This window comes from Spea bombifrons, chromosome 11 (assembly GCF_027358695.1).
Source record: "Spea bombifrons isolate aSpeBom1 chromosome 11, aSpeBom1.2.pri, whole genome shotgun sequence".
NCBI lineage: Eukaryota > Metazoa > Chordata > Amphibia > Anura > Pelobatidae > Spea > Spea bombifrons.
The window spans coordinates 17,863,690-17,891,434 of NC_071097.1; the positions used below are offsets into that span (position 1 = coordinate 17,863,690).

The 27,745-nt window shown below is 39.4% G+C and overlaps 1 protein-coding gene across 7 annotated transcripts; it reads left to right on the forward strand.

The window, feature by feature from the left end:
• Positions 1-1,049: 1,049 nt before the first annotated feature.
• Positions 1,050-27,505, forward strand: PPP3CB (protein phosphatase 3 catalytic subunit beta). 7 transcript variants are annotated; one of them, XM_053451292.1, is made up of 15 exons: positions 1,050-1,308; positions 8,322-8,522; positions 10,546-10,670; positions 11,401-11,512; positions 11,835-11,980; positions 12,314-12,453; positions 12,538-12,615; positions 12,699-12,793; positions 13,515-13,640; positions 13,970-14,047; positions 16,150-16,176; positions 18,053-18,137; positions 22,116-22,213; positions 25,950-25,979; positions 26,583-27,505. In XM_053451292.1, exons 1-15 carry the CDS (start codon positions 1,260-1,262, stop codon positions 26,756-26,758), a joined length of 1,566 nt encoding a protein of 521 aa, XP_053307267.1. In that variant the 5' UTR covers positions 1,050-1,259; the 3' UTR covers positions 26,759-27,505. The 7 variants fall into 7 exon arrangements, with proteins under 7 accessions (XP_053307267.1, XP_053307271.1, XP_053307270.1 ...); XM_053451296.1 differs by having other exon boundaries at positions 1,050-1,275; XM_053451295.1 differs by lacking the exon at positions 25,950-25,979.
• The last annotated feature ends 240 nt before the right edge of the window (positions 27,506-27,745 follow it).

The following is a 27,745-nucleotide window of genomic DNA, read 5'->3' on the forward strand; positions in this document are numbered from 1 at the left end:
TCCATTTTTTTTACCGGAGCTGCCACGGATATTAAGATGTGCTTCAAATAAACTCAGTCTTCTACTATTATATCCTGAATAACGTGTTCATAATGACAATGACTATTAGGATTTGATAGCACATCCTCCTAGTTTTGCTTTGCGTCATTGGCAGGAGAATATTATGGGAGATTCGACTGCTGGAAGCCACCACATTGACTTTGAGCTGACAGGTTCAGTGAAACAGAGCTCAGTGTGAGCGTTGTCACACTGACAGTGATTTGAATGCCTGAGCAGAGGTTCGGGAATCCTCTTCTTGCATTGTTTGCACCAATGTCTTAGTAAGGTTAGGATTACAGATCAGTCTGTGAAGGCCTCATACGCCTTCATGTAGAAATATATATATATATATATTATAAAAGGAGCCATATAAATCTATACATAGGACTCTGGGTTATTGCTAGACATATTTTGGGTTCCAACAGCAATTACTATTCATTTTCTATATTTTTGACATTGAAAATAGTTCTATTTACGTGAATATAGTTTGAAAAGAAAGAATAAACTTATATATTTTGTCTAATTTATTCTAAACAAGAAAAGGGGGACATGACAAATGGTATAAGTGCCAGTCTTTGGTGAGGGAGGTCAACATACATTTGGCCACAAAGGACCTACACGGATCAGGCGTAGATTTTTTCCTCTCAAGGTTCTGGCACGGTTTGGGCTGTAGAACAGGATTAGGTAAGATGTTGAAGTATTCGCGGAAACTTTAAAAAAACAAATCCATTACATGCATATAAAATGACATTTGTTCTGTCAAAAAGAAAAGACCCTATGCGCGTGTGGACACAATACGAATGTGCGTGAATATCGTCCCGCAGTGTTATGATTCATTAGAATGCATGTGTCCGTGTAGAATGCGGTCCTATAGCAGTGACGGGAGATGCCACTTGTCCCCTGGGCCACCCTGTCTCCCCCGTAATCTCCCTGTCAGAGCCGCCCACCGTGTGTGACAGGGAGAGCCGGCGTGATGCATGCTGGGTCGGGACAGCCCCCTTCCCGCGCTGTGTGAGCTGCAGACTCTGCGCTGTCGCCGCCATGTTGCCAGCAGCCGCTACCGTCAGCCTTTAGCTGTGCCTGTCTTCCCTTTCCCCCCTCCCCCTCTGCATCTCCCTTCCTCGGCAACCCGAACCGGAGCCGCTAGCCGGAGACTGGAAAAGCCGCTGCGGAGTCATCGACAGTAGGGAGCGGGCCCTTCCCCCGCAAGCTTTCCAGCCATGTCCACCGTGGACGGTAAACAATCCACCACCGAGCGGGCGGTTAAATGTGAGTCTGTTTGTGTCAGTCTGACATCCTCGTATCCTCTTGTAGCCTTGATCCGGGGAAGCCCGCTCTCCCCATTCCTGGCCCGTGTGACAGGTTTCTGTCCCCCCCTCCCTGCCTAGCTGCCATCCAGCTATAATAAAGATGGCGGCCCCGACGCTTGATGGCAGCAACCGAGCAGGGAGATACATGTAACGGCTCCGGCCTGCTCTGAAACCCACCCTGCTTATTGTCTGCACGGCCCTGATCCAGCGTGTGTGTGATTAGGGCTGCCATGAGTCTTATCTGTGCACCTGGTGTGGGAGGGCAGCCTGACCCCTCTGTCTGTCGGGTAACTCATACATTTATGTACATCTCCCGTGGGCTGCACGGTTTTTGCCCCCACTCCATCGGGCAGTATGCAGGCTGTGTGGCATTGCAGAAGTACATTGGCAGCTATTCCTGGCACGCGACACACGGATACCGAGCCCGTCTTTACTCGGATTTGAATGCTAGTTGGTGTTTATGTCTGTGACTTGTAGGGCATTTAATGACTTGCGGGGGTATATAGTCTACCTCAATGACCTGTCAATTGGAGGTATTATTATGTGGTGGTTATACAGTGCCAACAGTGTACACAGCGCTTTGTACAGGACGTACGTAAAAAAGTATTTCGGAACTAGTGTGTAAAACGATTCATATAAATGCCGTCTGTGATGTAACTAAGTAGGGCTAGAAAAATATTATATAAGCAGTCAGTCTAGACAGCTTAGAATTGTTTAAATGTCAACAAGGTATCAGCCTTCATGATGTCCAGTGAGGTAGCAAACAGTAACATGGATAAGTAGTAACATACTTACCTCTATTAAGCGTGACTGTTTCGTAGGAGCAAATCAATCGCACCTCGACCTAAGGAGTCGAGGTGACTTAAAGTCCACGCGGCAAAATGTTATCTTTAACGGAAGCAAAAACATTTTTAATATCGGTAGGGTGTCTACTGAGCGACGAGACAAGTTCAAAGAGGTATGTTTTAGCCGGGCACGTTAGCGATGTGTGGTTTGATCTGTCCAGCGCCAGAAAGGATCTAGTGCATTGTAGAATCGGGTTAATATCACCTTTAACTCCTTCCTTATGTAGGGTTAACCCTTTTCTTTCCACACGAGAAGTTTGCCGAAGTAGACTGTTCAAAATACGTAGTTAAACCAAACGGAGAGGTTTTTCTTTTTGGCAATCTGGAATGCACAGTTTAGCGAATAAACTCTTGTGCGGTCTGAACACAAGCAGGTGGTAAGCTGTCTGCGGCGGCTCATGTGAGAAGAAACGCTCCAGATGTGCTATGGGTGAAGTGACTGTACCTCGTGAAATGTAAAGAGATTTACCCCTGACAGGGAGCTCCTCGCAGACCTCGCTTATCTGTCAGCTCATCACATGATCACATTAAGTGGAACTTATTGCTTTCAATAATTATTCTTTTTTCCTGTTTTTATTGGTGGCTTGGTTATGGAGTCAGTACGGGTCCTGTGTAGTTCAGTGTTGGGTGTAGCAGTGCTTTGCGTAGGTGTTCTTACCCGATTCCCTCTGTGTGCCAGGATCTTCAGGGCGCTCCAGCCGGACTTCAGATTAAATGGAGACGGCCCTTACATGAAGCCGCGTTTTGCTGAAAGGAAAGCTTTTTTCAGTAATACGCGGCTTGAGTACGGGGTGTCTGATGCCGTTTGCAGCATCCATGTTTGCTCGATTACATTACATGCTATGTTTGTTTGTAATCGCTGCAGTGTTCTGCTCTCCGGGCTGTGAGGACAAGTCTATAGAGTGCCAGGAGATGATTTGTAGGCGAGTACTCATGTGAAACGTTTAGGTAAGTAAAATTCAATAATTATTGGGTAATATGAAAAGCCTTCTGATGCAGACTCGGCCATCATATGCATTCGTGTGTTTGCTGGAATACACCTTCAAGCCTTGTGTTTGTAAAAGATCACTATTTACAGAGGACCTTTCATGAAAGCGTGTTTGTTCTTTTTTCGTTCACAATAAATGTTATGCTGACAAAAGTTAAGGTTGCTGCATCAAACTATAGGAAGCGCCGCTTCTTAGTCGGGGAGCCTTAGCAGTTGGCGTGTATTAAGCATATTCCACGTGAAACCATGACCCACACTTAAATTCCACAATCGGAGTGTCCGCTCTTTCTTATCTATTCTCTTAATTCTTCTGCTTGGTGTTTGTGAAGCTATTGAGTGGATCATAATAAATAATTTCCCAAACATTAAAACTGAGGGATTGTACGCACTTGCTTTGCATGCGCTGGATAAGAGATCCTTTCAACTATTGGTTTATTTCTCATCTCATGCAGCTATGATCTTGGTGCATCACTAACATGTGGAAGCTTGTCACATTTTACTGCTGTTTTCTCAATGGCCAGTCATATGATGGGCTTCGCAGTACTGTGTCATAAACTTAAGTACATGTTATGTTGGCTAATGATACCTTTTAGTGGATAACATGGATAGTGTAAGATATTGGGTCTCGGAGGTCAATTTTATGTTTATATCTGAAGTGCCTTCTAATCAAAAGGTTTCTTTGAGACCAATATGATTTTTAGAACCGTTACTTTATGTTTGTACTGAGCATCTAAGGCTGGAATGTCTGTATATGTGTGACTTGATCGTAGTATCGCTTCTGTTTTATGTGCATGAAAGCTGTCGGTAGTCTCAGTTGTCATGTTTTGACTACCCTAGTAATGTATAACTCTGGTCCACTCTACTGGTGTTCAGAGGTCAAATGAGGACAAGGACAGTATACAGAAATAGCTTTCTGATGCCTTGTTTGAGGTTTCGAGAGTTCTTATTGATGTAAAGCTGTGTGGTTAATGAAACTCCATAGATGTTTCTGTTTGCTACTTTAAGGCAGTAAAATGCTGCTAAGACCATCATAATAAAATCTTGGCGTCCCGGTGAACCGATTTACCACACCCTGAATTATGTTTTGTTTGCTGTAATGCCGTTAGAATACCATTTTTCCAAAGGCCTTTGTTTTTTGGTGAATAAAAAATGGAAAATGCTTTGGAAACTGGAAATAACTCTTGCAATGTATTTCCAGTAGAATGATGGATACAATGTGTAAGATGAGGTTCATATATATTATGTTGCTAAAATATTTCATCTGCATGTCATTCTCTGTACAGAAGGGACAAGCAGTTCTTTGCAGTACGGTACGGTATAAGCCCAAATGTAAAAGCACGATTTGTTTCTAGCTCAAGAGGCGGCTCTGACCTTTCCACACAAGAGAATAAAGAGGGGATTTGTACTTGAGTTCGACCTTTGTACTTCTGAGTGTCTCCTGTTAACATGTGCTTTGATAGATCTGCTCCTGTCCTTCCGAGTCTCTCTGGCAGCATCATCCCTTACTTTCTATAGAGGTCGGAAGAAGTAGATTCTTGCCGGCTGGCTCAAAAGCCTCAAGAGAGGTGACAGCAAGACTGAAAATATTTACTTTTGAAGCAGCTTGGCTTCTTCTCCTTGGCCTGTGACCCTGGGGTAGGCAGTGATGTAAAAGCAGCACAAAGGAGCTTAAAGTGTTTCATACCAGGGATATAAACTCCAGTGCTCAGGGGCTGCAGGCGGGCCACAATATTGGGATATCCGATCTTGAGCACAGGCATCTCAATTAAAAATTCATTAAACTACCTGTTTTGTCCCTATAAGACAGTTGTGCAGCCATGTGTTGTACTTTATGCTATACCACCCAGCCGCTTGACTTGGACAAAATCACAATGGTCTGGCGTCTTTAGCGATTAACAGAGCTGCCGTGCCCAAGGTAAAGAGCAGGGCCTTATTTAAGAAGTTAATGGAACCTTTTAAGGAAAAATTGTCTTTATATCATTAAAGTACAAAAAGAAAATAGTGAGTGCATGTGTTTCAGTTCGCTTTAGTACAGGGATTTCTGTAATCTTTAATGCGTCAGAATTAAAATAAGTAACTGTGCAGTTTCACCACGGAAAAACCAATAATCAGGACTGCTGGAAAATGCCGTGCAATTAGACTTTGAAATTAAAGGGATCTCCTTCATGAAACGGTGTACTTTGTGCATGATAGTGTCATTTTTTCCAACGGTACTAGGAGATTAAATGGGAGCTGTTTGCGATAGTAAGAATCACTTTCTCCGGTACGGATCGTTTCAAGCAAAGGCTTAACGTTTTTACGGAAATGTTTGGCGCTCCTCGTGACTTCAGTGGAGCAAATAGCGGCATCTTCAGGTCTCTTCTAGCTGATCGGATAACCTCTACATTGGCTGGATTAAGACAATTCCAGTATGAATCTTCATATTTGATTGGAAGGGCTCTTATATATACTTGTTTCAGACCATGTTTTGGGTGGGGGGTCTTGAGAGGGGTTACAGGGCACCCAGAATTGATGCAACACAGAGACTGGTGAGATCAATAAGTAAGGGATCAATGTTTGAGTGTTTTTTTCTATAGCCTAGTTAGGTCTGTGAATTTTATAGATTAGGGAGCTTTATATTAATTGTGTTTTCTGTATAGGGTAGTTTTGTGTAGATAATTATTGCTTCAAAAAGGACCCTCCAGCCATCAGATCCACTATAATGCGGATGAAAGCTGTGTGGTCCTTTTACATTGGCATGGGAGGGATTTTGCAGGACCCCTGTATGTATTTGCCCCTTTCCCCAACCCCCAGCTTTTTTCTGTGCAGGAGATGTTTGACCAAACACATCTCCTTGCATGCGGTATACTTATTGCCAGGCAGCTCCAGCCCTGTGGGCATATGAGGAAAGTGATCCCATATCAAGGGGGAAAAGAGGAATCATGCAAAACATGATTGTATTTTTACATTTTTACCTATGTGGCTATGATCCATTAAGCAGATGGACTATTAATGCTTACAAATAAGTTGCTCACTAGGGTTGTAATTTTACAACAAAAGGAACATCAGAGTTGCTGCGTTCCATAAGAAGACCTGCGAACTTCCAAGGCCCGTAGTCTGCGTTGTTCAGCCACCATTTAATCAGTAAAGACAGTTTAAGTAATTGAGCAATCAGCGTCTGTCACTCGATTGATCGCTCTGCCTTCCCATTAAAAAAAGGCTTCCCTATCCCAAGGTCTTGTCACGCTTCTTCTCAGGCAGGTCCGTGCAGTTGTCGGTAATTAGTGTTAGTCTGACTCTGTGTCAGTGATGTGTGCATGGAAACGTGGGCATGCAGATTTGCAATGTTAATTTTTTTTTTATATATTGTCAATGCCAAAAGCATTGAAACCCTATTAGTACAATTTACGTTGGGTTCATTAGCAAATAGAAACATGCACACATTTAAATCCGAGTTTAGTACGTTAATGACTGTACTCCATTGATTGGGGGTAGATCTGTTTATTGTGAGTTGATATAGAACTGTACCAGAGTAGACAGCGTTGACATATATAAACATTCAGAGCTGAGCTGATTGTTTTCATTTATGTTCGTTTAATGTTTATCATTAATAAAACATTTTATGTAAAAGTATATTCCATTGAATATGATATGTTAAAGGGACAGTCTGTCTCTGAAGAAGACATTTAAAGAAACACACACATCGTTTACATTCACCCCACTAACTGTTCACTATCCCTGACAGCCCCAAGGAAGGGTGCACGTTAAAGTGTGTGTCAAAAATGAAAGGGAAAAAAAGCTTTTACGTGAGGTAGGTGCTGCGGCTGCCACCCCACATCGGAGCTGACAGTTCTTGCCACTTGTTGACTGCTTGAAGCGCTGCTATTGATATTGTTTGTAGCCATCATGCGTGCGGATCTCGCAAGGCTTACAGAACCAATGTCGGTGCCGATTGATGGTAAGTACGTCACGTGGGGTACGCATCTCTTGTGCAGAAAATAGCTGGTGCGGCAGATACCTGAGGGGAGATTATATCCTTTATATTATTATAAAGTATCCCCATGTATTTGCAAAAAGGACACAACCGGAATTTAATGGGGCACCTCGGCTGTCATCTGTGTTACGAGTGCATATGCTGGTCAGCCTTCCACTGCTTTTGCGCGTGAGAAATGTAGCCGGGTTATGTTTTAAGAAGGGTCATTTACAATCTGTGTTCCCGGCACCATATATATATTTCCCATTAGGGGTTTGGACATCTCTTCTGCCCCTTTAAAATGATAGAGGATATACTACGCATGTGTCTGTACTGCATATTGTTGTTTTGTCTAAGTTTCATTGTTTGTTTATCAAGTTTTGTTATCTTGTGTATTTTGTGATTAGGTTTTTAAACTGATTGGCAAATAAACATGTGGTTCTGTATAACAGTGTGAAGTCAGCATCCTATTTAAACAATTTTAAGAAACCTTTATTTTAGGCCGATAAAGATTTATTTGGTTATTTCTTAATTGTTAAATGTCAATGTCAGAAAAAATCTAAATCTTACAGTTGTCATTAGTCCGTGTCAGGAGGCAGACAATGCATATCATACTCCGGGTGTAGGGTGACGCAGCACCGAACACCGTCATCGACAGCAACAGTTTTTACAGACATAATATATACAGACAACTATAAAAGCAATACTTCTAAAAACTTCAGAAACAAGGATCAGGCATACACTAATGCGAAAAACAGCCTCAGAGATCTGGCAGTAGGAATGACATTTGGGTATTGGGGGGGGCAGATAAAATGTAAGATGAGGTTTACATCATTTCACGTCACCTCTTCTTGGGACGCAGCCTTAAATAAGCAGCGGTCAGACTGCAGCATGCTGATGCTTTCAGTCATTCTATAAACCCGGGTCGGAGCATTGCTGCCCAACTCCAGGCCTCCAGCAAGTCTCAGCTCGAACGTGGTCCTCTCAATTAAAAATTCCTAAATATATACACGAAATTGCTGGCCTGTATGCAGTCCCTGTCTTGGTTTAGACCCACTACGGTAGTTTTCCACTTGGCAGGCTTTGGATGAATCACGTAAATTGCTCATTGATTCGGTTGCAATAAAAACGCGACATTGGATTGATTTGTTTCAGTATCTGATTTTTGTCTCTTCTTTTTAATACAGCTGTCCCGTTTCCCCCAACACATCGGTTAACGTCCGAAGAAGTATTTGACAATGACGGGAAGCCTAGGGTGGACGTTTTGAAGAATCACTTGATAAAGGAAGGCCGTGTAGACGAGGAAATTGCACTTCGGATCATTAATGAGGGTGCTGCTATTTTACGACGTGAGAAGACCATGATAGAAGTAGAAGCCCCGATTACAGGTATAGCAGTTTGTGGTTGACTAGCAGAAGCGTTCTTTCAATAGTTCCATGTAAACGTCAAGCTGCTCTGTTTAACCTTTTATTTAATAGTAACATGTGTGGTAAAATCATTTGTGTTACACTATAATTTAGTGATGGAGAAGAATAAGGCAAGCAAGCGATGCAAACAGATATAGAACCAGGATCATCTTTTCATGAAAGTGCCATTTTTAATGTTGTTTGCTGTTTTTTTACAAAAATTAATAGTGCTTTCATTCACCAAAATCTGATTTAAGTGTGACATGCCCAAATAATGTGTCGTAGGGAGACTGTACTTTTATAATCTGAGGTTTAACTCCTTCAGTGCCAACCATGTGCGATAAATGTTTGATGTGGGTCCAGGATGTCAAACATATAACTTGGCGCCTCTGTAGGCTTTCAAACTTAAAAAAGATTGCAGAAAAAATCTTTCTGTAATGTAACGGGGATGCTATTTGGCTTCTGAGCCAATCGCCGTCCATGCGTCCGACCTGCCACAGAACTCTTATATCCATGAAGAAGAAAACCTCTTGTCTGTCCTCACATGCTTCCAAAATGAGAACAAAATTAAAATCCAACACTTGCCTGACCTAGAAGTCGCAGTCCTGCTGCAGCAGCTTCCCTCATTCAAATCAGTGTCTGTAAAACAGACCCCTACACGTAGCGTGTGCCAGCGCTGGAGCTTGAGTATATTACGGGCAGAGAGATGCGTTCAACCAAAACAGATAGAAACATAGAAAGTGACGGCAGATAAGAACCATTCCTACCATTCAGTCTGCCCAGCCTCTGAGTACTTTCCTTAGTACCTGCCTTTCCCATGCTTGCTTAAATGTCTTTACTGTATGAACATCGACCACTTCTGCTGGGAAGGATATTCCATGCATCCACTACCTTTTGGGTAACATAATATTTCTTTTAAACCTTTGCCCCTCTAGCTTATGACTATGTCCTCTTGTTGTGGTAGTATTTCTCCTTTTAAATAAACTCTTTTCCTTTTATTTAAATGTTTCTATCATATCCCCCGTCTGTCACGTATGTTAAGAGATCTCCTGCAGGACAGTTAGCTGGGTGCGTGTAGAAAGGGGCGACTGCATATGAGGGGAATCAAGCAGAACATACAGAACAAACATTTTAAGGGACCAAACACCTTTATTATACATTAATTTGCGTTACGAAAGCTTACATGTTGTGAAGCCTTTAATCATGTACATGCAAACATGGCTTTTCTTAACAGCAGGTTTAGCGCTCTAGTGCTGTTCATCATGGAAATATTGGATGGAGCATGAAATACTTGAATGCTTAGCAAATGTTGAAGAAGTGGGCTAAAAACTGTATGTTTAATCCCTTTAGCATGTAATGGGCCCATCAACCAATGCTGGGGCCGTGTGCAGGAAGATTGGGGGCTTGCACACTATTTCTGCTCCGTTTTAAAGCTACATGTGTTGAGAACAAACCGCTAGTTGAGACAACTTTGCGTGATCCAATGACCATGGCTCCTTTTACAGAAAATGGCGGTTTGTTCAAATGTAAAAGTGGACAAATATGTGCCTCCAGATAAGTATTGGCACTCGTTAAACTTTGCAGTTGATCAGGTATCGTTCCAGGAGACTGCAAGGTCACTTCTACAAAACCACGGCACCAAAACATAATCGCAGGAAAAGTTGTCTGGGAACTAAAGGACAACGACTTGCTTTAATAACAGAAACCGTGGTGAGAAGATTAATGCGATCCTGTTGAAAGAAGAGAAAAAAACATCTAATAATAAGTAATAATTGGCCCACTATAGCATTCTTTTGCTGCAATATTATGTCTTGAGTTACTTGGTATATAACAAAAAACGTGAGATGAGGGGGGAGCACAAGGTGAACAATTGTGTTACTTTGGACAGCGTGGCAAATGCTTCCCTAAAATTAAGTTCATTCCTAAACTCCATATGTTGGGACTGGATTTATACAGTCGAGTGGACTCGCAGCGCATTAAATCATGTGTTTGCTTTTTGTTGCAGTTTGTGGTGACATTCATGGGCAGTTCTTTGACCTGATGAAGTTATTTGAAGTAGGAGGATCTCCAGCAAACACAAGATACCTCTTTTTGGGGGACTATGTAGACAGAGGTTATTTTAGCATAGAGGTAAATGAATGCTCTATTGTTTACATGCATTATTATCCGTAACATAACATGGCATGGTTTGGCATTGTTTTGTGAAATGTATCACTCGGAGTCTTTTTGAATTGACACATTTTAAACATTCATGTAAACCGCAAAATAATGTGATCTGGTACAACATAGGTTTAAACATGTAACGCTTTTAATAGTGGGACTGCAGTTTGAGCGCACCTATAGCTTCACATATTGATAACTATACATCATTTGTGTTGGTTTTATTAGATCAGAAATACGATTGAATATAAATGTTGTTCTACTGCATGCAACCTTCCTAACGTCGCTTTAGCTGTAAACTTTTTTTTCTCTCATTCATCTGCAAGTAGAAACTTAAAAATACTGCTGTTGGTTCCAGCATTTGTAGTCTGTTAAAGTTAATGCTTTTAACGTACATACAAAGTATCTTTGTATTGGAGATTTTGTTCTGCAGCTGCATCCTTGATGTCATTATTTATGTCGGTGTCAGACATTCGTCATTCACATACTGACACTCTGCATCTGAACGGGTGTTTGAATGTGCCACCAGCTCGTAAGTGCTGCTGGGATGTTGCCCATTTTTATTAAAAATGAATGAGCAATAAATGCACATTTGATGTGCTGTCCCCTTTACCAAAACCCGCCATTTCTTAGGTAATACAATTGTTGCTGTCTTTCTCCATGGTTTTCTTTATTTGATATATATGTTTATTTCCAACAGTGTGTGTTATATTTGTGGGTTCTGAAGATCCTGTACCCCAATACCCTGTTTCTTTTGAGAGGCAATCACGAATGCAGACACCTTACAGAATATTTCACGTTTAAGCAGGAATGTAAGTAAATATTTAATATCTGTCAACAAGAAAATAAACGAATCTGTTCTCATTGATAAACATTTGACAAAGGTTACATTGTGGGCTACAGAGTACAGTAAGGGGGCGTGAAAATATTATCTGAAATATATTATAAACCGTAAACCTGTTTGATATATACAAAACCGGTTTTTCACACTCGGACATCTGCGCTAGTATCTTCCAACTTTAATACTGACCTGATTGTGTCTGGATGTGGACTGTTATTTGGGGCATGTTTGGGTAAAGTTAGCATTTCAAGATTTCTTGTGATTCTAAATGGCTTTTTGGGTGCTTTCTGTAGGTAAAATAAAATATTCAGAGAGAGTATATGAAGCCTGCATGGAAGCTTTCGATTGCCTTCCTTTAGCTGCACTTTTAAACCAACAGTTTCTTTGTGTACACGGGGGACTTTCGCCAGAAATACACACATTAGATGACATTAAGAAAGTGAGTATCCTTTTTACTTGTTTTAAGAAAGTTTGTGAGTTTCAATGGAATTCATAGAGACCTAGACTTTGACGAAACACGTAATCGGCACTTGGTCTCATAGCCCTATGCATATCCCATGTGTGTTTAAATTCCCTTACTAAGTTAACCTCTACAACCTCTGCTGGGAGGCTGCTCCACCTATCTACCACCCTCTCAGTAAAACGTCATTTTGAGTTGGGCGCTACTTACCGCAGGATGCTGATTGACATAAATTAACAGATTTAACTGAAAGCAACAATGGATTGTCGAGTTACAAGAATGAACTTAGTTTATTGTTTCCACTTCATACAGTTAGACAGGTTCAAGGAGCCGCCTGCGTTCGGCCCAATGTGTGACTTGCTGTGGTCCGATCCTTCTGAAGATTTTGGAAACGAGAAATCACAGGAACATTTCAGTCATAATACCGTCAGGGGATGCTCTTATTTCTATAGGTATGTCGAATGCTTCAGACGTCGGCACTCCACGCGCATAAATAAACATTTCGTTGATAGCTCTCTCCTTGTCTTCTTTTATAGCTACCCAGCCGTTTGTGAGTTTTTGCTGACCAACAACTTGCTTTCAATCATCCGAGCGCACGAAGCGCAGGACGCAGGGTAAGAATCTGTACATAGTGTGTTTCCACAATCAATCCTCATCATGCATTAATACTTTTTTGTTTTTGTTTTGTTTCTTTAAGTTACCGAATGTACAGAAAAAGTCAGACAACAGGATTTCCTTCACTAATAACAATATTTTCAGCACCTAATTATTTAGATGTCTACAATAATAAAGGTAAATGTCCTGTGCTCCTGTCTAGTTTTTCCTGTCTTTGCAGAACAGAATTGTGTACAGAATCGTGTACAGGCATAGAAAGTTTATTTAAAAAAAAAAAAAAACACACCTTGGTTCTCATTCATATTAGTATTTTGGTCTATATATGTCTTAAGGTATTCAGATAGAAGACTAGTAAGTTTAGAGGTGGATGTACTATAACCCCTTAATGACAGCCCGTACATGTATTGTTTTCAATAGGTTTAGGGACCGCCATTGTCCTTAAGGGGATAATGTGCTAACCTGGAGTAAGAAGTGTAAATATTGACTGACAGAGATTAAAAACCGTATTTTAATTTTTCCATATTTGGTTTAATACTGTTTTAAAATCTTATTACCACGGTAACTAAAATATTTAGAAAACCTATACTATTAATGGGCATCATGCCAGAAATAACAGCAGATTGAGTATAGAGATCTTAAAATCATCTCATTTTGGAAACCATTTTATGCAACTCGTTAAATTTAGCCTTGGACAAACGTATGGGTAGCGATAAAAGAAGACAATCTCTCGTTATTTTACACGAATGTGTACTGGGCATGGTAAGGAGCCCATAGACCATGCTTAATTTTTGTTTTGTCTTTATTTATTTTAATTAAAGTCTACACTGAACTAAAATTGCTTTATATGATTTTTTTAGGGTTAATATGTGTCTAATACTTTCAAAACCTCACATTGCAGCTGCTGTATTAAAGTACGAAAACAATGTGATGAATATCAGACAGTTCAACTGCTCGCCACATCCGTACTGGCTTCCAAATTTTATGGATGTCTTCACGTGGTCGTTGCCATTTGTGGGAGAAAAAGGTATACCGGCGGTCTTTCCCATTTTATTTATTTTTTAAAGAAAAAAGACTGATGGTCTTTTAATGGGTTAATACATCCCTTCTTTTAGTGTCCTGACTTAGCAGGGAATTATGTTGTAGATGTCTTATGGTTGCAGCATATGTTAACTCATTAGCGATTGCACATTTTTAAGTAATATGGGATATTTTTGTTTTTAATTTAGACCAGTCTTCCACAAATATTTGCTCTTAGAATACCCCTCAATGCCTTTATAAAGTCGATGCTGTATTAAATGTTGTTTCATTGGGGTTCCTGATGTGTGATTAAACTTTTTTTTCCTGGTTATGTAGTAACGGAGATGTTGGTGAATGTTTTGAGCATTTGCTCAGATGACGAGCTTATGACTGAGGGAGAAGACCAATTTGACGGTAAGATCATTTTAATATCCCGGTCTTATTTTTTGATTTCTTTGCACAAATTCAGCTTTCTAACAAGGGGCGTGTTTTCTCATTAGTTTACAACCCTTGAGCCAGACGGTGTAAAAACTTTAAAGTGAAATTTCTCACATGCTTGCAATTAAATTTCACAATGTGCCCAAGGACGATGATGTCCCCAAATGTGCTAAGAATCTCCCATCCGCTATGTGTGTGTTTGAGCCATCCCTCTCTAAGCCTGAAAATTAGCCTTACTTGGTCGAATTTCAGAAAAACTAAATTCTTCAATTAAGTTCTCACAATCAAGCAGAACCTTGATAATTCCTCGATGAACTGCCCAAATCGGTCCGGGTCTAGTTAAAACTCACAGCGCAGTTAAATGTTACAAGTGTCTATTTCATCTTCATTGCCATGTCTGCCCTTTAACCAATTTTATTTTAATGTTCACATTCCTTGTAATCATGTGCCTTCTGCTTTATGTTGTATATATCTTTGGGGGGTTGCACCAATAAAATGAGGGTCCAGGACGCACATGAACACGGTCTGCACAATATCAGTGCGTGGTAATGCATCTAAGAAAGGGACTCCATACACAGAGGATCTCTAACACAAGCCCCCGTAGCTAATGAAATACATGTAGTGTAATGTAGATTGCCCCCATTATCATCAACTTTTAGTGAATTTGTCGCTATATACACTTGGTCTTGCCTGTGGTCATGCAGATGCTTGGGCTTGTTCCTTGCCTAATCATCCTTCTGCATCTAGTTTTGAACATGCCAGCCCTGGTGTAATATATACACAATATGCATAATATACATGAGGGTATTATGTGTATACCTGTGTGTACCGCAGCACATTATAGGCATTCCCTCTCCATTGTCTTTTACAGTTACGTTTCCATTCAATCTAAATTCATTTACAAATACATATTGCTATTTTTTTTTCCTGTCTGTTTTTTCTGTGTAGTCTGTTAAATCTCTTAGTTACCAGTTGTGTGTTTTTTAAGTTCCAAGTGGGTCACTAGGAACTAGCTGTGTGCAGCCAGAGCAGACTAACGGGCCTCTGTATATACATTTCTCATGCCGTATGCTTCCCAAAAGCAACCTTTCTGCTTTCATGTTTGATTTAGTTGCTGGATTGCCGACAACCTTTATTTTTTTTTATTTTTTTTTTTAAATGTGCTTTTCTTTGTGTTTTTTTTGTTTTGTTTTGATATTTTCTAATAATCTTAGACCCATTTGTTTGGTCAAACTCATTGCAAAGCCCGGTAACGTCCACATTTAGGAACATTACATAAGGTCCTATGTGGAAAGCATAAAGACCACCCTTTGAAGTGCAGCTTTTATGTATGTTATGTGATTAGCAAGCGTCGCTATTTGCTCTATGAATTAAACCCTTTCCTTTCTAGTCTTCAACGGCAGCAGTATTGATAACAATGACACCTGGCCTGGATTTCTTCTTTTGGTTCTTTATATGCTACCTTTCGGCTCAAGTGCAGTTTTAGAAATGTATTTTATGATCACAGCCAAATAATCCCCACGGAATTGAAGATGTGCAAGCATGCCATTTCCATCGCATGGCCGTGTTTTCCAACATTTTTGTCTCTTCTCAAACGTGATCTGCCATCTGTTCTTCTACATTAGATCTGGAGACGGTACAAGTGATACTGACAAGCTGTAAAAATATACTGTAGGCAAGGCAGCAGAGCTCATGCACTGCCTCAGAGCTCTCCATGTTCCAACACATTGTCTTGCTAATGGCAAGTTAAGTACTTAACCCCTTCTAGACCTCTGGGGCAGATACAATAGTTAATCATAGGAAGGGGAAGAATTCCTCACAAGGGGTTACACTCTATCGCTGCACCCCACTTACATCAATCTGAATGCTTCTTCATGCATTTAAGCTCTGCATTGTTTCCTCTCATTGTAAATAGAGTCCTACAGTTGCAGCTTTGCCTGTTCCTTTTTCTTCCTCCCTTTTGCCTTTTCACCTTCATTCTTGTCGCTGCCAAGTAAAATATCTTTATTTTTTTATTTGTCTCACTCACCTTTTTCTCCATCGTTCACTTCCTTTTTTTCTGGACTCTCCATCTGAAGAACGACTCATATATGGCAATAAAAAAGGTACAGACCAGACAGAGCTCCATTGTTTCGAAATATGACTTCCTAATTCTTAGGTTTACTGTACAGTACATTAAATGATGTTACATGTGACTTTTCCATGTAGCGGTTTATTTTATTTTTAAAACATATATTTTTTAAATGATTCGCTCTTTTTTTATCATGAGCATTTGAATATAGTTTGCTTTCTTTTGCATCGTTCTGAAGTCATATTCCTAGACATCTGTCTTTCTGTGCATGACGTTTATCCTTCATTCTTTTTATATCCTCTTCATCTGTATCGAACATTCCATATATCTGGCCCTGCATGCCTATGAGATATCGTTCATTTGTCTGTCTTTGCTCCATGATTTTAGTGTTGGTATTTTATATATATATATATATATATATATATATATATATATATATATATATATATATATATATATATATATATATATATATATATATATATATATTACACGTTACATAAATGTCTGTGTAAGTATTTCATTTCACATTTGCATGTTAACCGTTTTTGAATGTTACTATGGAAATTTTAGGTTATTGTCAAATGCTTTCTTTTTTGACATGATTGGGAGGTTTTATTAACACGTTTCATTTTATTAATGACGTTCTGTGTAACAAATGTAATGTGCGGTCAAACATTGCTAGCACACCAAGCCTCTGAACACCGGGAGGGTGCAGTTCTTTGCTTGCATTTCTTCAACGTACCCTTAAATACGATACGGTTGAGGCCGTGCAAGCCGACCATTACATTTGGAAATTAATGCTTGAGGACTGAAATCCTGTCCCCTGTTCTGAGGAATAAGGTAGCAGTATTTCATGGGATGACCCAGAAATGTGTTAATATTAAACCTGTTACCAAAATGTTTCTGATTGTACTCTGTGCTGTCGTCCTAGAAATGTCTTCCCCTTGAATAGCTCTTTGACAGTAAAATATTCAGTGTTCTCACAGCTTTCTCGTATGGTGTTACAGCCTGCTAGGATTCTGCTCCGTTGCTTTTAAGAATGACTATTGTTTGTTCCCTTGCTTACAGAGATAGTACAATATATTGGATGTGATCCGTATCACACCTCTTGGGCTACACGCAGCAGATTTGGAGGTTAAGACTTTTGGGGTCTGATCAGCAAAGCACTTTATAGAAACTTATATGAACTCTAAACCTCTAGCATGGTTGTGACCCGTGTAGGCTTATTTGAAGTGAATGATGCTACCGCACCACGTTTCAAATGTAGCTTTTAACCTCCTGTGTACCCGATGTGTATTTTAATCACTCTCAGCGTACAGCGTAAGCAGCCTCAGATCGGTCATAATAGACGTCTTTTATTTGTCAGAGAGCAAATGAGGAAAGAGACATTGGCCATAGACTCCCAGATTATGATTACGATAAGCAGTGTGGTTAACAAATGGTATAGCGAGGAAGCAGGAACATGAGCGGCATTAGGACCTAAATTGTGTTTCTTTTGCTCTATGTATAAATATTGATTCTCATTAGGACCACGTTTCCAATGTTGCACCAGAATAACTTTTATATATGAGTTTCTTTTTATTTTTATCTACAATTTGATGTTTATTTCTGTCTTAAATTGTAAATATTAACATTTGTGTTTTTAACCCTGCTTAAATAGAATCCATGTGAATACCTTTGAATGTGTCTCATCAGTAAAACATTGTTTTCTTGGTTTAACACTTATTTTTTCTTTGTTGCTTTTATTTTGTGCCTTATTTTAGCTTAAGCCCCTCCCCCCTCCATATTTAACGTGCGCTATCTTTATTTCGAGTGTGTAGTGGTGTTGTGTTGGCATTTCTACTAGAGATTGTTTAAATGGATCTTCTGTGTTCCTGAGCTTGAGATTTTTCTTATTCCATTGAAAGTAGGTACAGCTGCAGCGCGAAAAGAAATCATCAGGAACAAAATCCGGGCAATTGGAAAGATGGCAAGAGTCTTCTCTGTGCTCAGGTAAAACACCTATCTGTGTAATAATTATACATAATTGGTTTACAAATGTGTGTAATATGAGATCCCACATTTCAGTGTCACACACACCGATCCCTCGCATGAAAGCGGAAATAAGTGGACCTGCTTTATGCATAAACGGATAAATAGTGTGTAGGCTTAGCTGTTCGAAACATAACCTAGTTTACATAAGAAATCTTAAGATATTCTTGTCTTAGAAAAAAAAATCACTTTTATTGAATTTATTTTTTATGCCAAAATTGCATTATTGTTAACCCCAAAAATGCTCCAGTTTAGTAGTAATACTTTTTTTATTTATGTATTTTTTATCTTGCTTTTCAGCACATACAAAAAAATTCAACCAAATTAAAATATTTGGGTGTTGGGAATGTTTGTAATTTTTTATAATTTTATTAAACTAAAGAATGCTGAAGTTTACTATATTGAAAGTCTAGTATAGGGTTAGAGCCGGAGTGTGCATGCACACTCCACTCCCATCATTTGTGATGCGGTAAATGTCACTGAGCCAGAAATTACCATCATATTGGGCTTTGTCGTATGCGGTGTAGCAAAGTGGATTTAACAAATTATTTACAAATCCTGTAATAACGGGTACTTCTGAAATGAATATTACTTGTGTGAAAGCAGAATCATTTAGATGTCAGGAAGATGCCTGTTTGTATTCCGTGTAAGGCAGGCTCAGCTGCACACCCGTGGACCGCACATGTAACATACGGTGCTTTGCGGTTAAAATTCTGTTTTGTAATCCTAAACAATACTTGTAACTCTTAAAGGATATAGTAAAGTGCTGCACAATTCTTTCAGTAGACGTACCCTGGTTTATTCTCAAAACCTGGATTTGGCATGAAAGTTGTGGTTTTCACAGAGGAGCAGAAGCTCGTTGAGGTTGCCGCAGTGTAAAATCAATTAAATGGAAGCACAACTCTTCTGTCAGCTCCTGCGAATAAACCCATTGTATCTATGGTGTACTTGGTATCCTTCTTGGCAAATATGGGTTTAATGCATTAGCAAAACACTTAAACAGTACCAATACGTCATGAAAAAACTGACCTAAAAGAATTGTGGTGTTTCTTCTATTAAAGGAACATATGTCAGCTTGTGGGGGGGTCCAGTGGCCTACCAAAAGTGGTCCAAGGAAGGAAAAGCAGTATACCAGCGATATACGTTAATCTCTGAAACACTTCCTGACTGTGTTTGCAATGATCTAATTCAATGAATGTCCCGTGTATTGTCATTCATAAAACATGCTCCATGCCATTCAGGAATCTCTCAAACGTATCCGTCAATTATAATACCGATCTCCTCATTAGTGTTAGACCTCAGTGTTTCATTTGTGATTATGGAGTCTCCATAATGTATGGCTTTTCTACTAACCATTTACTTGCTGATTGTACTACTAAACTCGCCAACCATTTCATTTGCTTGCTGGTTGTACCTATGTATATGCATACTGAAATCACCAGTCAACCTATGGATGTATGCCAAAATATCCGCTACTCAAAATCGAACAGTGACAATTGGTCAAATGAAATCAAATAATGTGAAAGGAACCTGCATCCTCCCAATCAGTGCCTGATAATGCAGCCTTCTATAAAGGAAGACCTCAGTGAGGCAAATGCTGTTTGCCCTTATTTTAATGCTATATATATATATATATACCGTATTTGCTCGATTATAAGACGAGGTTTTTTTCAGAGCAAATGCTCTGAAAAATACCCCTCGTCTTATAATCGGGGTCGTCTTCTAATCAGACCTCAAATAGAGGTCTGATTAGGAGACTAAGATCCAGATCCCCCGCACCGCTGCAGGGGACCTGGATCCTCCTGTCGTCGCCCCCCCCCCCCACACACGCATTCTTACCGGTGCTTCCGGAGGTGAAGTTGGCAGCGGGGGTTTGTATGCGTCCGTCGCAAATACCTTCCCCGACTGTCAGAGACCAGAGTTCCAGAGTTCCTGATCTCTGACAGCCGGGGAAGGTATTTGCGATGGACGCATACAAACCCCCGCTGCCAACTCCACCTCCTTCCGGCTGCCGCGGAATGAGACGTCAACCCGCTGCCCCGGCAATACAGCAAGAAATTGGAAGCACCGGTGTGTGTGTGTGTAGGGCATTTCTGGAATGCCTTACACCCCTATATGCCACTCTGGCACTTAGGGGGTTAAAAGGCATATTATGGGGCAGAGTGGCATATAGGGAGGTATAAGGCATTTCAGGAGGCAGAGTGGCGTTAAGGGGGCATTTAATAGTGCACTCTGCCTCCTGAAATGCCTTATACCTCCCTATATGCCACTCTGCCCCATAATATGCCTTTTAACCCCCTAAATGCCAGAGTGGCATATAGGGGTATAAGGCATTTCTGGAGGCAGAGTGCTCTATATAATGCCTTTTAACTCCCTTAATGCCACTCTGCCTCCTGGAATGCCTTATACCTCCCTATATGCCACTCTGCCCCATAATATGCATTTTAACCCCCTAAATGCCAGAATGGGATATAGGGGTATAAGGCATTTCTGGAGGCAGAGTGGCACATAGGGGGTCAAAAGGCATACCATGGGGCACAGTGGCATATAGAGGGTTAAAAGGCATATCATGGGCCACAGTGCCATATTGGTGTGGCAAGCCTGGGGGCAGATGTGTGTAACTGGGGGACAGGTTGGAAAATACAAGAAATAAAAACAAAAAAAAAATATTTTTCTCAATCATAGCTTTTATTAAAAAAAATAGTTTACATGAATTAACATTTACTGGTAAAACTTTTTTCCTTTAGGGTCGTCTTATATTCAGGCTTTTTCTTTTTTTCCTAAGTTAATATTCAGATTTTGGGGGGTCGTCTTATAATCAGGGTCGTCTTATAATCGAGCAAATACGGTATATATATATATATATATATATATATATATATATAGCCGCCCCTTTAAAGCAATAACTACCAACATGTGCTTTTTTTGAGACTTCTTACAGTTGGCAAGAATTCTACTTTCCTTTCGTCAGAATCAGTGGTAAATTACACATTAAAAAGCTAGACAATTATAAATGTTAATTAAAATATTATTAATTTTGAGCCAATTGTGACATGAATAAGTATTATCAAATGTTCACTTCATGCTGTGATTGGTTGCCAAAGTATTCTTGAGGGCCGCTAACCTCAACATGCTGTATTTCTCCTTGGTTACTTACCTTGGACTATATTGGGAAAGGAACTTGGGCCACCGTGCGAGTCCCCTAGAGGGCATTCCGCTGCCGCTCGTGTCAGCAATGTAATCTCTGCGTGGATCGCTTACCCGGCATTCCGCGGAGCGGTGGGTACGACGTTCAGGAATGCCTTACGTTTTTCGAATGGAGCGTTTCCTGAGATCTTGCTCTGCATGCTCGCTTTCTTCTGGGTCTCCTCTCCATTTTTATTTTGATCGTCTGCTTTTCACTCCCAAAAACAGACCTATGTTATGTTCTACTCTTTAAATCACTTGGCATGAAACCTACAGCGTAGAATCTTTACTGTATGTACAAGGGACACTTTTATGATCATCGAGATGATTGACACGATTAGTTTTCCTAGCGTTTAACTCTTACTCTCCTGATTTTAGCTTTTTTTTTGTTGTTTTCTGTTTCCACTTTGGATATGAAAGTCAATGTCTACCCTACTTTAGTTTGCAGATATTCTTACAGCAATATGTAGGGTAAAATATCGATTCCATTCAGTTGTTCTTTGTTTAGTTCTAGGGAATAGAGCGTTTTACTGTTTAATAGGTTCCTGATTTATGCTTTCCGTTTTCATAAACTTGAATCCTTCCGCATGGGTTGACAGTGCCACTTGAAGTAACATGATGTGTTCCAAGGAAGTCTTTGCATTCTGCCTGCCCTCCAGCTCTTCTTGTTTATGGCAAAGGTTTTCTTTCTTTTCATTGATGTTTGAAAAGCAAGGAACTTGCCCTAATTCTGACTCTTGTTTCTTGCATCAGGGAGGAGAGTGAAAGTGTGCTGACGCTCAAAGGCTTAACACCTACTGGAATGCTGCCCAGCGGGGTCTTGGCTGGAGGACGACAGACTCTACAAAGTGGTAATGACACAAAGCTTTTCGTACCTCCGAATGATTGGGGCACTCCCTATTCCTTTCCAAATTCTACACCTAGTGCATGCTGGGAATTTCTAATGCTCTTCGGCTCCTGTCGTAGCGGCTAGTACTAACAAATTGTGATGTTAACTTTGTGGTAGCCACGTGACGTTTATACCGGAATTCAGCCGCATTTCTTTTCAACGTGTGTTAACCTCTTCAACATCTCCCCCACACTGGTCCCTTCTTACAGATGTATTGGTTTGTTTTTCTGTCCTGTCTGCAGCCCTAGCCACAGCCCTAGCCACGTATAATGTCACTAACCAAACCTCAGACCTATGTCTTTGTTTTACTACCTCCTTGTCTCTCTTTTTCGACAACGGTTTTCTGCTGACACACATTGTTTTTATTTTAAGTATCATAAATATTCTTTGTTTAGACCTTACACAACCGGTTGTGTATATATATATATATATATATATATATATATATATATATATATATATATATATATATATATATATATGGCTTCTCTATGTGCCTATATTATTGAGTGAAAATAAAGAACTATGTTCAAACATTTGTAATCTGTGTATGGAATATGTCTAGATAGCCAATATTGTTTCCCTTGACCTTTTGAAAGTGGATTTCTTGTCTTCATTTAACCATTTACTCAGTGGCAGGGTCACTTTATGCGCAATTCCACTTTCAGATAAAAAATAAAAAAAAACACAGGTATCCCAGGTAAACCTTTGAATGAAATTTAGACCAAAAAGTCGCACTTACGCTGGAACTACTACATGTGCCCAGCACTGTGTCATGTACCTCCACTATGGACTGTTTTATTGCGACATAGAGGGGCATTATAAACGTAACTCACAATCTATGCTTTTGTGAGGTGTATGAAAACTGTTTCTTGTACCTTATAGCCTTATAGACTTTTTTTTTTGGCTTTCCCCTTGCAAATGCGTGGTAGGGTTCAGCAGAATTTGGCCCATGCCCCGGCTACCTGTCATGCAAGTTACTCGTTGCTTGTGAATCTATTCTTAACTGTAGTCCGCTCCAGCGCTGGCTCTGTGAATGCCTTCCGTCGGGTCCGTTCAGACCCCCCGTGCGCATGCATGGAAAGAGCTGTCATTGATTTTATTTGCTAATGACCAGCAGAGGGCAGCTGCTGCAGCTTCTACCACAGTAAGTCCTTTATTGTCAAGCAAAACTCTTGCTGTGCATTTGCAAGGTGGTAAATCTAACATGGCACAAAAGAGGTAATTACTTTTTATGAACCTTTTAAGCTTAATACACATAGAATAATCCCAAACGTTCACATGGCTATATTTTAACCCCTTAAGGACAATGGGCGGTCCCTAAACCCATTGAAAACAATGCATTTTGAGCTCGTACATGTATGGGCTTTGTCATTAAGGGGTTAATATAAATGGGCATTTGCTAACACTGTTGTTATGATGTATGAAGTGTAATAGATTCTGTCTGGGAATATAGAATATTTCAGTGTATATAGTCAAGTTGAATGGCTTAGTTTTTTCCCTTTATGTATATATAAAGCTTAACTTCCACTATTTAAAAATACCGCTATATAAAAACATATTTTATTTTGACCTCAAAATACCCCAAAGTTCTTATTAGTATCAACTAAATAGCTTTGTGTTCATCTCTTTATCTATTGTGCTAATTCTCTAGCACTTGGTAGAGAGATGGTTCAACGCACCGTTATGTAAAATAATATATAATAAATTAGGGGGCATCTGCTTTCATTCAAGATAAACATATTTCTGGTTTTAAGACTGAGTAACTGCCTTGGACACGTTTTAGTGGCGGTTGAGCAATGCAGTTGCAACACGGTTAAAAAATACATTCTCTAACTGTATATGATAACATTTACCAGCAGGACAAAACCACCCAATAATATATGGTAGCCTGAATTGTTAGAAATACGGTTGTCTAAAGCTGCACAAAAATACTGAATTTGTGATTCATAATCCATGATGTTTTACCAGGTTCTTTTGTTTAGATAATAAAGGAATGCTAGCTAAAGAATATCCCAGTAGCGTTTTCCCTATCTAGGAATAAAACATTGCGTTTTGGGACACTCACTAAAAGTATCTTTGTGTAGTCAAAATAATAGATTTTGTGTAGTTCTTAAAAGATTGGAGGGTTTTTGTTTAAAAAAAAAAAAAAAAAAATCACGTTGTGCATATAAAAGAATCCACTGTGTTGTTTATAGCAGTTGTGAGCTCAGCCCAAATGGCTTATAGCATGGAAACGCAATGGAGACATTAAAGGTGCTGGCCCACTTAGACAGAAATGAATTCCACTCTATAGTCTGCTAGCCAAATAAACCTTTTCAGGTATGTCATGTTATTTTCTGTATAGGTTTCATCTTTTAACAGACCTACCACATTTTCGAACCATCTTCTGTTTCTATGGCAACAGCTTAGCGCGTTGGCTTCTGTGTTCCCAGGACAAAATTTGCCAATTAAAATACTTTTGGGCATGCTTTGGCAAAAGAAACTGCTTTTGTTGCTTCATTTTGTTACAAAACTGTTCAGCTGACTAGGTGGAAGAGCAGCTCTTAGTAGCAGACTTTGGTCGCTCTTTTTCAACTGGTTGAGTAGAAGGTTCTATGATTTGTGTGAAAACAATCAAATTTAATGTGATATTCAAAATGCATTCATAAATACCATTCTGAAGTTTATGTTCCCTTTTTTCAATGTTCATTAATCTGCAAGCTACCTGATCCACTGCAGGACTGCCCTTTATGCTCATGTATTCTTAGCCTGTTGTTTCTATAAACTAACTAAAAAGTGAATTACACCCCCCCTGTTTTCCCAATCTAAAACCTCTACTACCCCCTTTCTGTGTTTAGTGTTTTATCGTTATCTAGATCTTTTTGACAGTGGAGGGAGCCTTTAGCATGGACATTCTTGAGTACATTTGCTGTTCATGGTTATGGTGGTCGTACCGTTTTTATACTACTATGTTTCCGGTACAAAGCGTGCTGATTCCTTGGCATTAATCCACATTGTGCACTTTGCACCGCACTTGGTTTTTATGAATAAGGAAAATGGATATAGCTGTACTGGAACAAGAGAAGATGGCGGCTTTAGTTGAAGGTGATAACTTTTTGTTGGGCCAACGGAGAAGGATGTAGTCACCAAGTTTGGGACTCCAGCTGTCTCTCGCTCTTAAGAGGACACCACTGAGGTCCTGAGTGCAAATGTTTCATTGGACCAATAAAAGGTATCATTTTTGAGAAAGGCCTCCATCTTGACAATATTGGGGTACCTGTGTTTTAAAGAGTTAATGTAAAACATCTGAAACGCTCTGCATTTGAATAGTTTCTAAAATTGCATAACATATGGATAAAGGTTTACTTCCTTACCTAGAAGATTGAGTGCTTTATCTTGACATCTGCGCTGCTTAGAAGATAAAACCCGTTTCAGTACACGCCTCATTAAGGATTCATTTTGCTTGTCATGATGCCATAAGGATAGATTTTAATACATTCATTACTTGTCATTTTTGGCAAATTGTGTTTTCCGACTCTAACAAACGTGCTTCTTCAACGGCATCTCCTGACTTTATGTGGAAAATGTATTTCTAATGCATAATTGTGGGAGGCTGAAATGTATATTGCTTTCGTCATTGCCTTTTTTTTGTTATGCGATATTACACTTCTCATCTTTCTCATTCATTTTGCATGCATCTGCTCACTTCTGTACAGCCACAGTTGAGGCAATTGAGGCTGATAAAGGTATGCTCAGAGTCTTTGCTTCGTAGCAGAGATCTGTGTTTTGTGTGGGATCCAATCTGACCTTGTACAACCAGAGCTGGATCCCTTTATTGATCTGTTCACGTAAAGCTCGTGTATTTTTTATTGTTGTTGTGTGCGTTCTAGTTTTTTACCCGTGGCATGGATATTGTAGAGTAATTGCTTCTGTTTTCTGTCCCTGGAAATATGTTGTGAATTTTTTCCTTGTTTTTGTTTTTTTTTACCCCAGTAAATGCTTGATATTTTACTGTACCTAGACGAAAGATCTAAGTTTTCTAGATCAAATCCTTTTCTAGAATCTAATTTGTGCATGACCTTAAAATCATAAACCTTGTGATGTGTACATTATGATTTTATTTTGATCAATTGAGATGTTTTAGTGCCATCATTTTTTAAATGTCATAAAAGTAATAGTTATAAACCGAAACCGGGTCCTGTGATCTTTATCTATGAAATGGCCATACAACATAATTTTCTAAAGATTGTATTTTTTTTTCCCCCCCTGAACATCTTAGAACATGCCACATTTATCTATAAAAACACCATCTTGCTTTGTTTTCCTAACTTTTTCTGTTTGCATTTAAGCAATACGAGGATTCTCTCCGCAACATAAAATCTGCAGTTTTGAAGAAGCAAAGGGATTGGACAGGATCAACGAAAGAATGCCTCCTAGAAAAGACACGAGGCAGCAAGACGGTATTAATTCACTAAACACAAACGCCAAGGAAAACAACGGGACTGGTAACAACAACACGCAGTGACCGCTTTGTGTCCGTTTACTCACATCTTGCCTGAGAAGTCCTACTAGATACATGCTTTATGACGTAACAGCTTCAATAGCCAAGCGGGTCTGCAAGACTCTTCGGGGTCCGGGGATATGCAGCTGATTCCTATGTATAAATAATGCTTTTCAAGAAAAAAAAGAAGAAAAGTGTAATATCTGGACATTATATCGGCATGTTTTGTAGCGGCCGCTATCTTTGAATCCCGGGGTATTGGGCTGTTTTCATGAAAGCACATCTGGAGCCGCATCTCGCGCTTATCATTGTTGACACTTAAGTTTACAAAAGGAAACCTTGTTTTTTGTTCACTAGATACCTTTTTAGCTTATTTTTCTCAGAAAAAAAAAAGAATTTCATCCCTCAAAGCTATTTATTTATAAGACATTTGTTTCTTAAAAAAAAAAAAAAAAAGTCTTTAAAAGATAGATTAGGATCGTCTTAAATATGCCGAGGCCGCAACCTGTATTTTAAAGTGTATAAACCCCTGCCAAAATAACGTTGGCTGTTCTATGATGCTGACCTCAGGTGTATTAAGTTGATGTTGCAAATTTATGTATTATACACACTGTATTTTTTAGTTTAAGGCTTATGAAAAAATTTCTACATAGGAACATTTATTACTTGAATACAGATCAAAAAAAAATATTTAATTTCAATACTTCCCCCCCCCCAATTTGTGGAGATTTTTTCATCTGTTTAAAATTAAAAAAAAATAAAATAAAAAAACTCAAAACTTTAAAATATATTTAAAAAAATAAATAATAATAAAAATCAGGATTGTTCATTCTAGGGTACTTTAATTGAGCATTGTATATTATGTTAAAGTAAATTTTGATTCATATCAAGTCTGTAAAGCTTGGCATTGTATTTTGTGTATGCATGTTTTCTTTTTTTGCAAATATTTAATATATAAACCTATGATGTACAGGAAGCACATCTATAGGTTACATAGATGTTATGGATACT

What these genes read in the sequence shown, in the direction of transcription:
- PPP3CB (XM_053451292.1), top strand. Translation starts at nt 1,260, where the DNA reads ATGTCCACCGTGGACGGTAAACAATCCACCACCGAGCGGGCGGTTAAA. An exon ending in GAGGTTATTTTAGCATAGAG is followed by an intron (nt 10,671 to 11,400) that starts GTAAATGAATGC and finishes TATTTCCAACAG; the next exon opens with TGTGTGTTATATTTGTGGGT. An exon ending in GGGAGAAGACCAATTTGACG is followed by an intron (nt 14,048 to 16,149) that starts GTAAGATCATTT and finishes CTCCATCTGAAG; the next exon opens with AACGACTCATATATGGCAAT.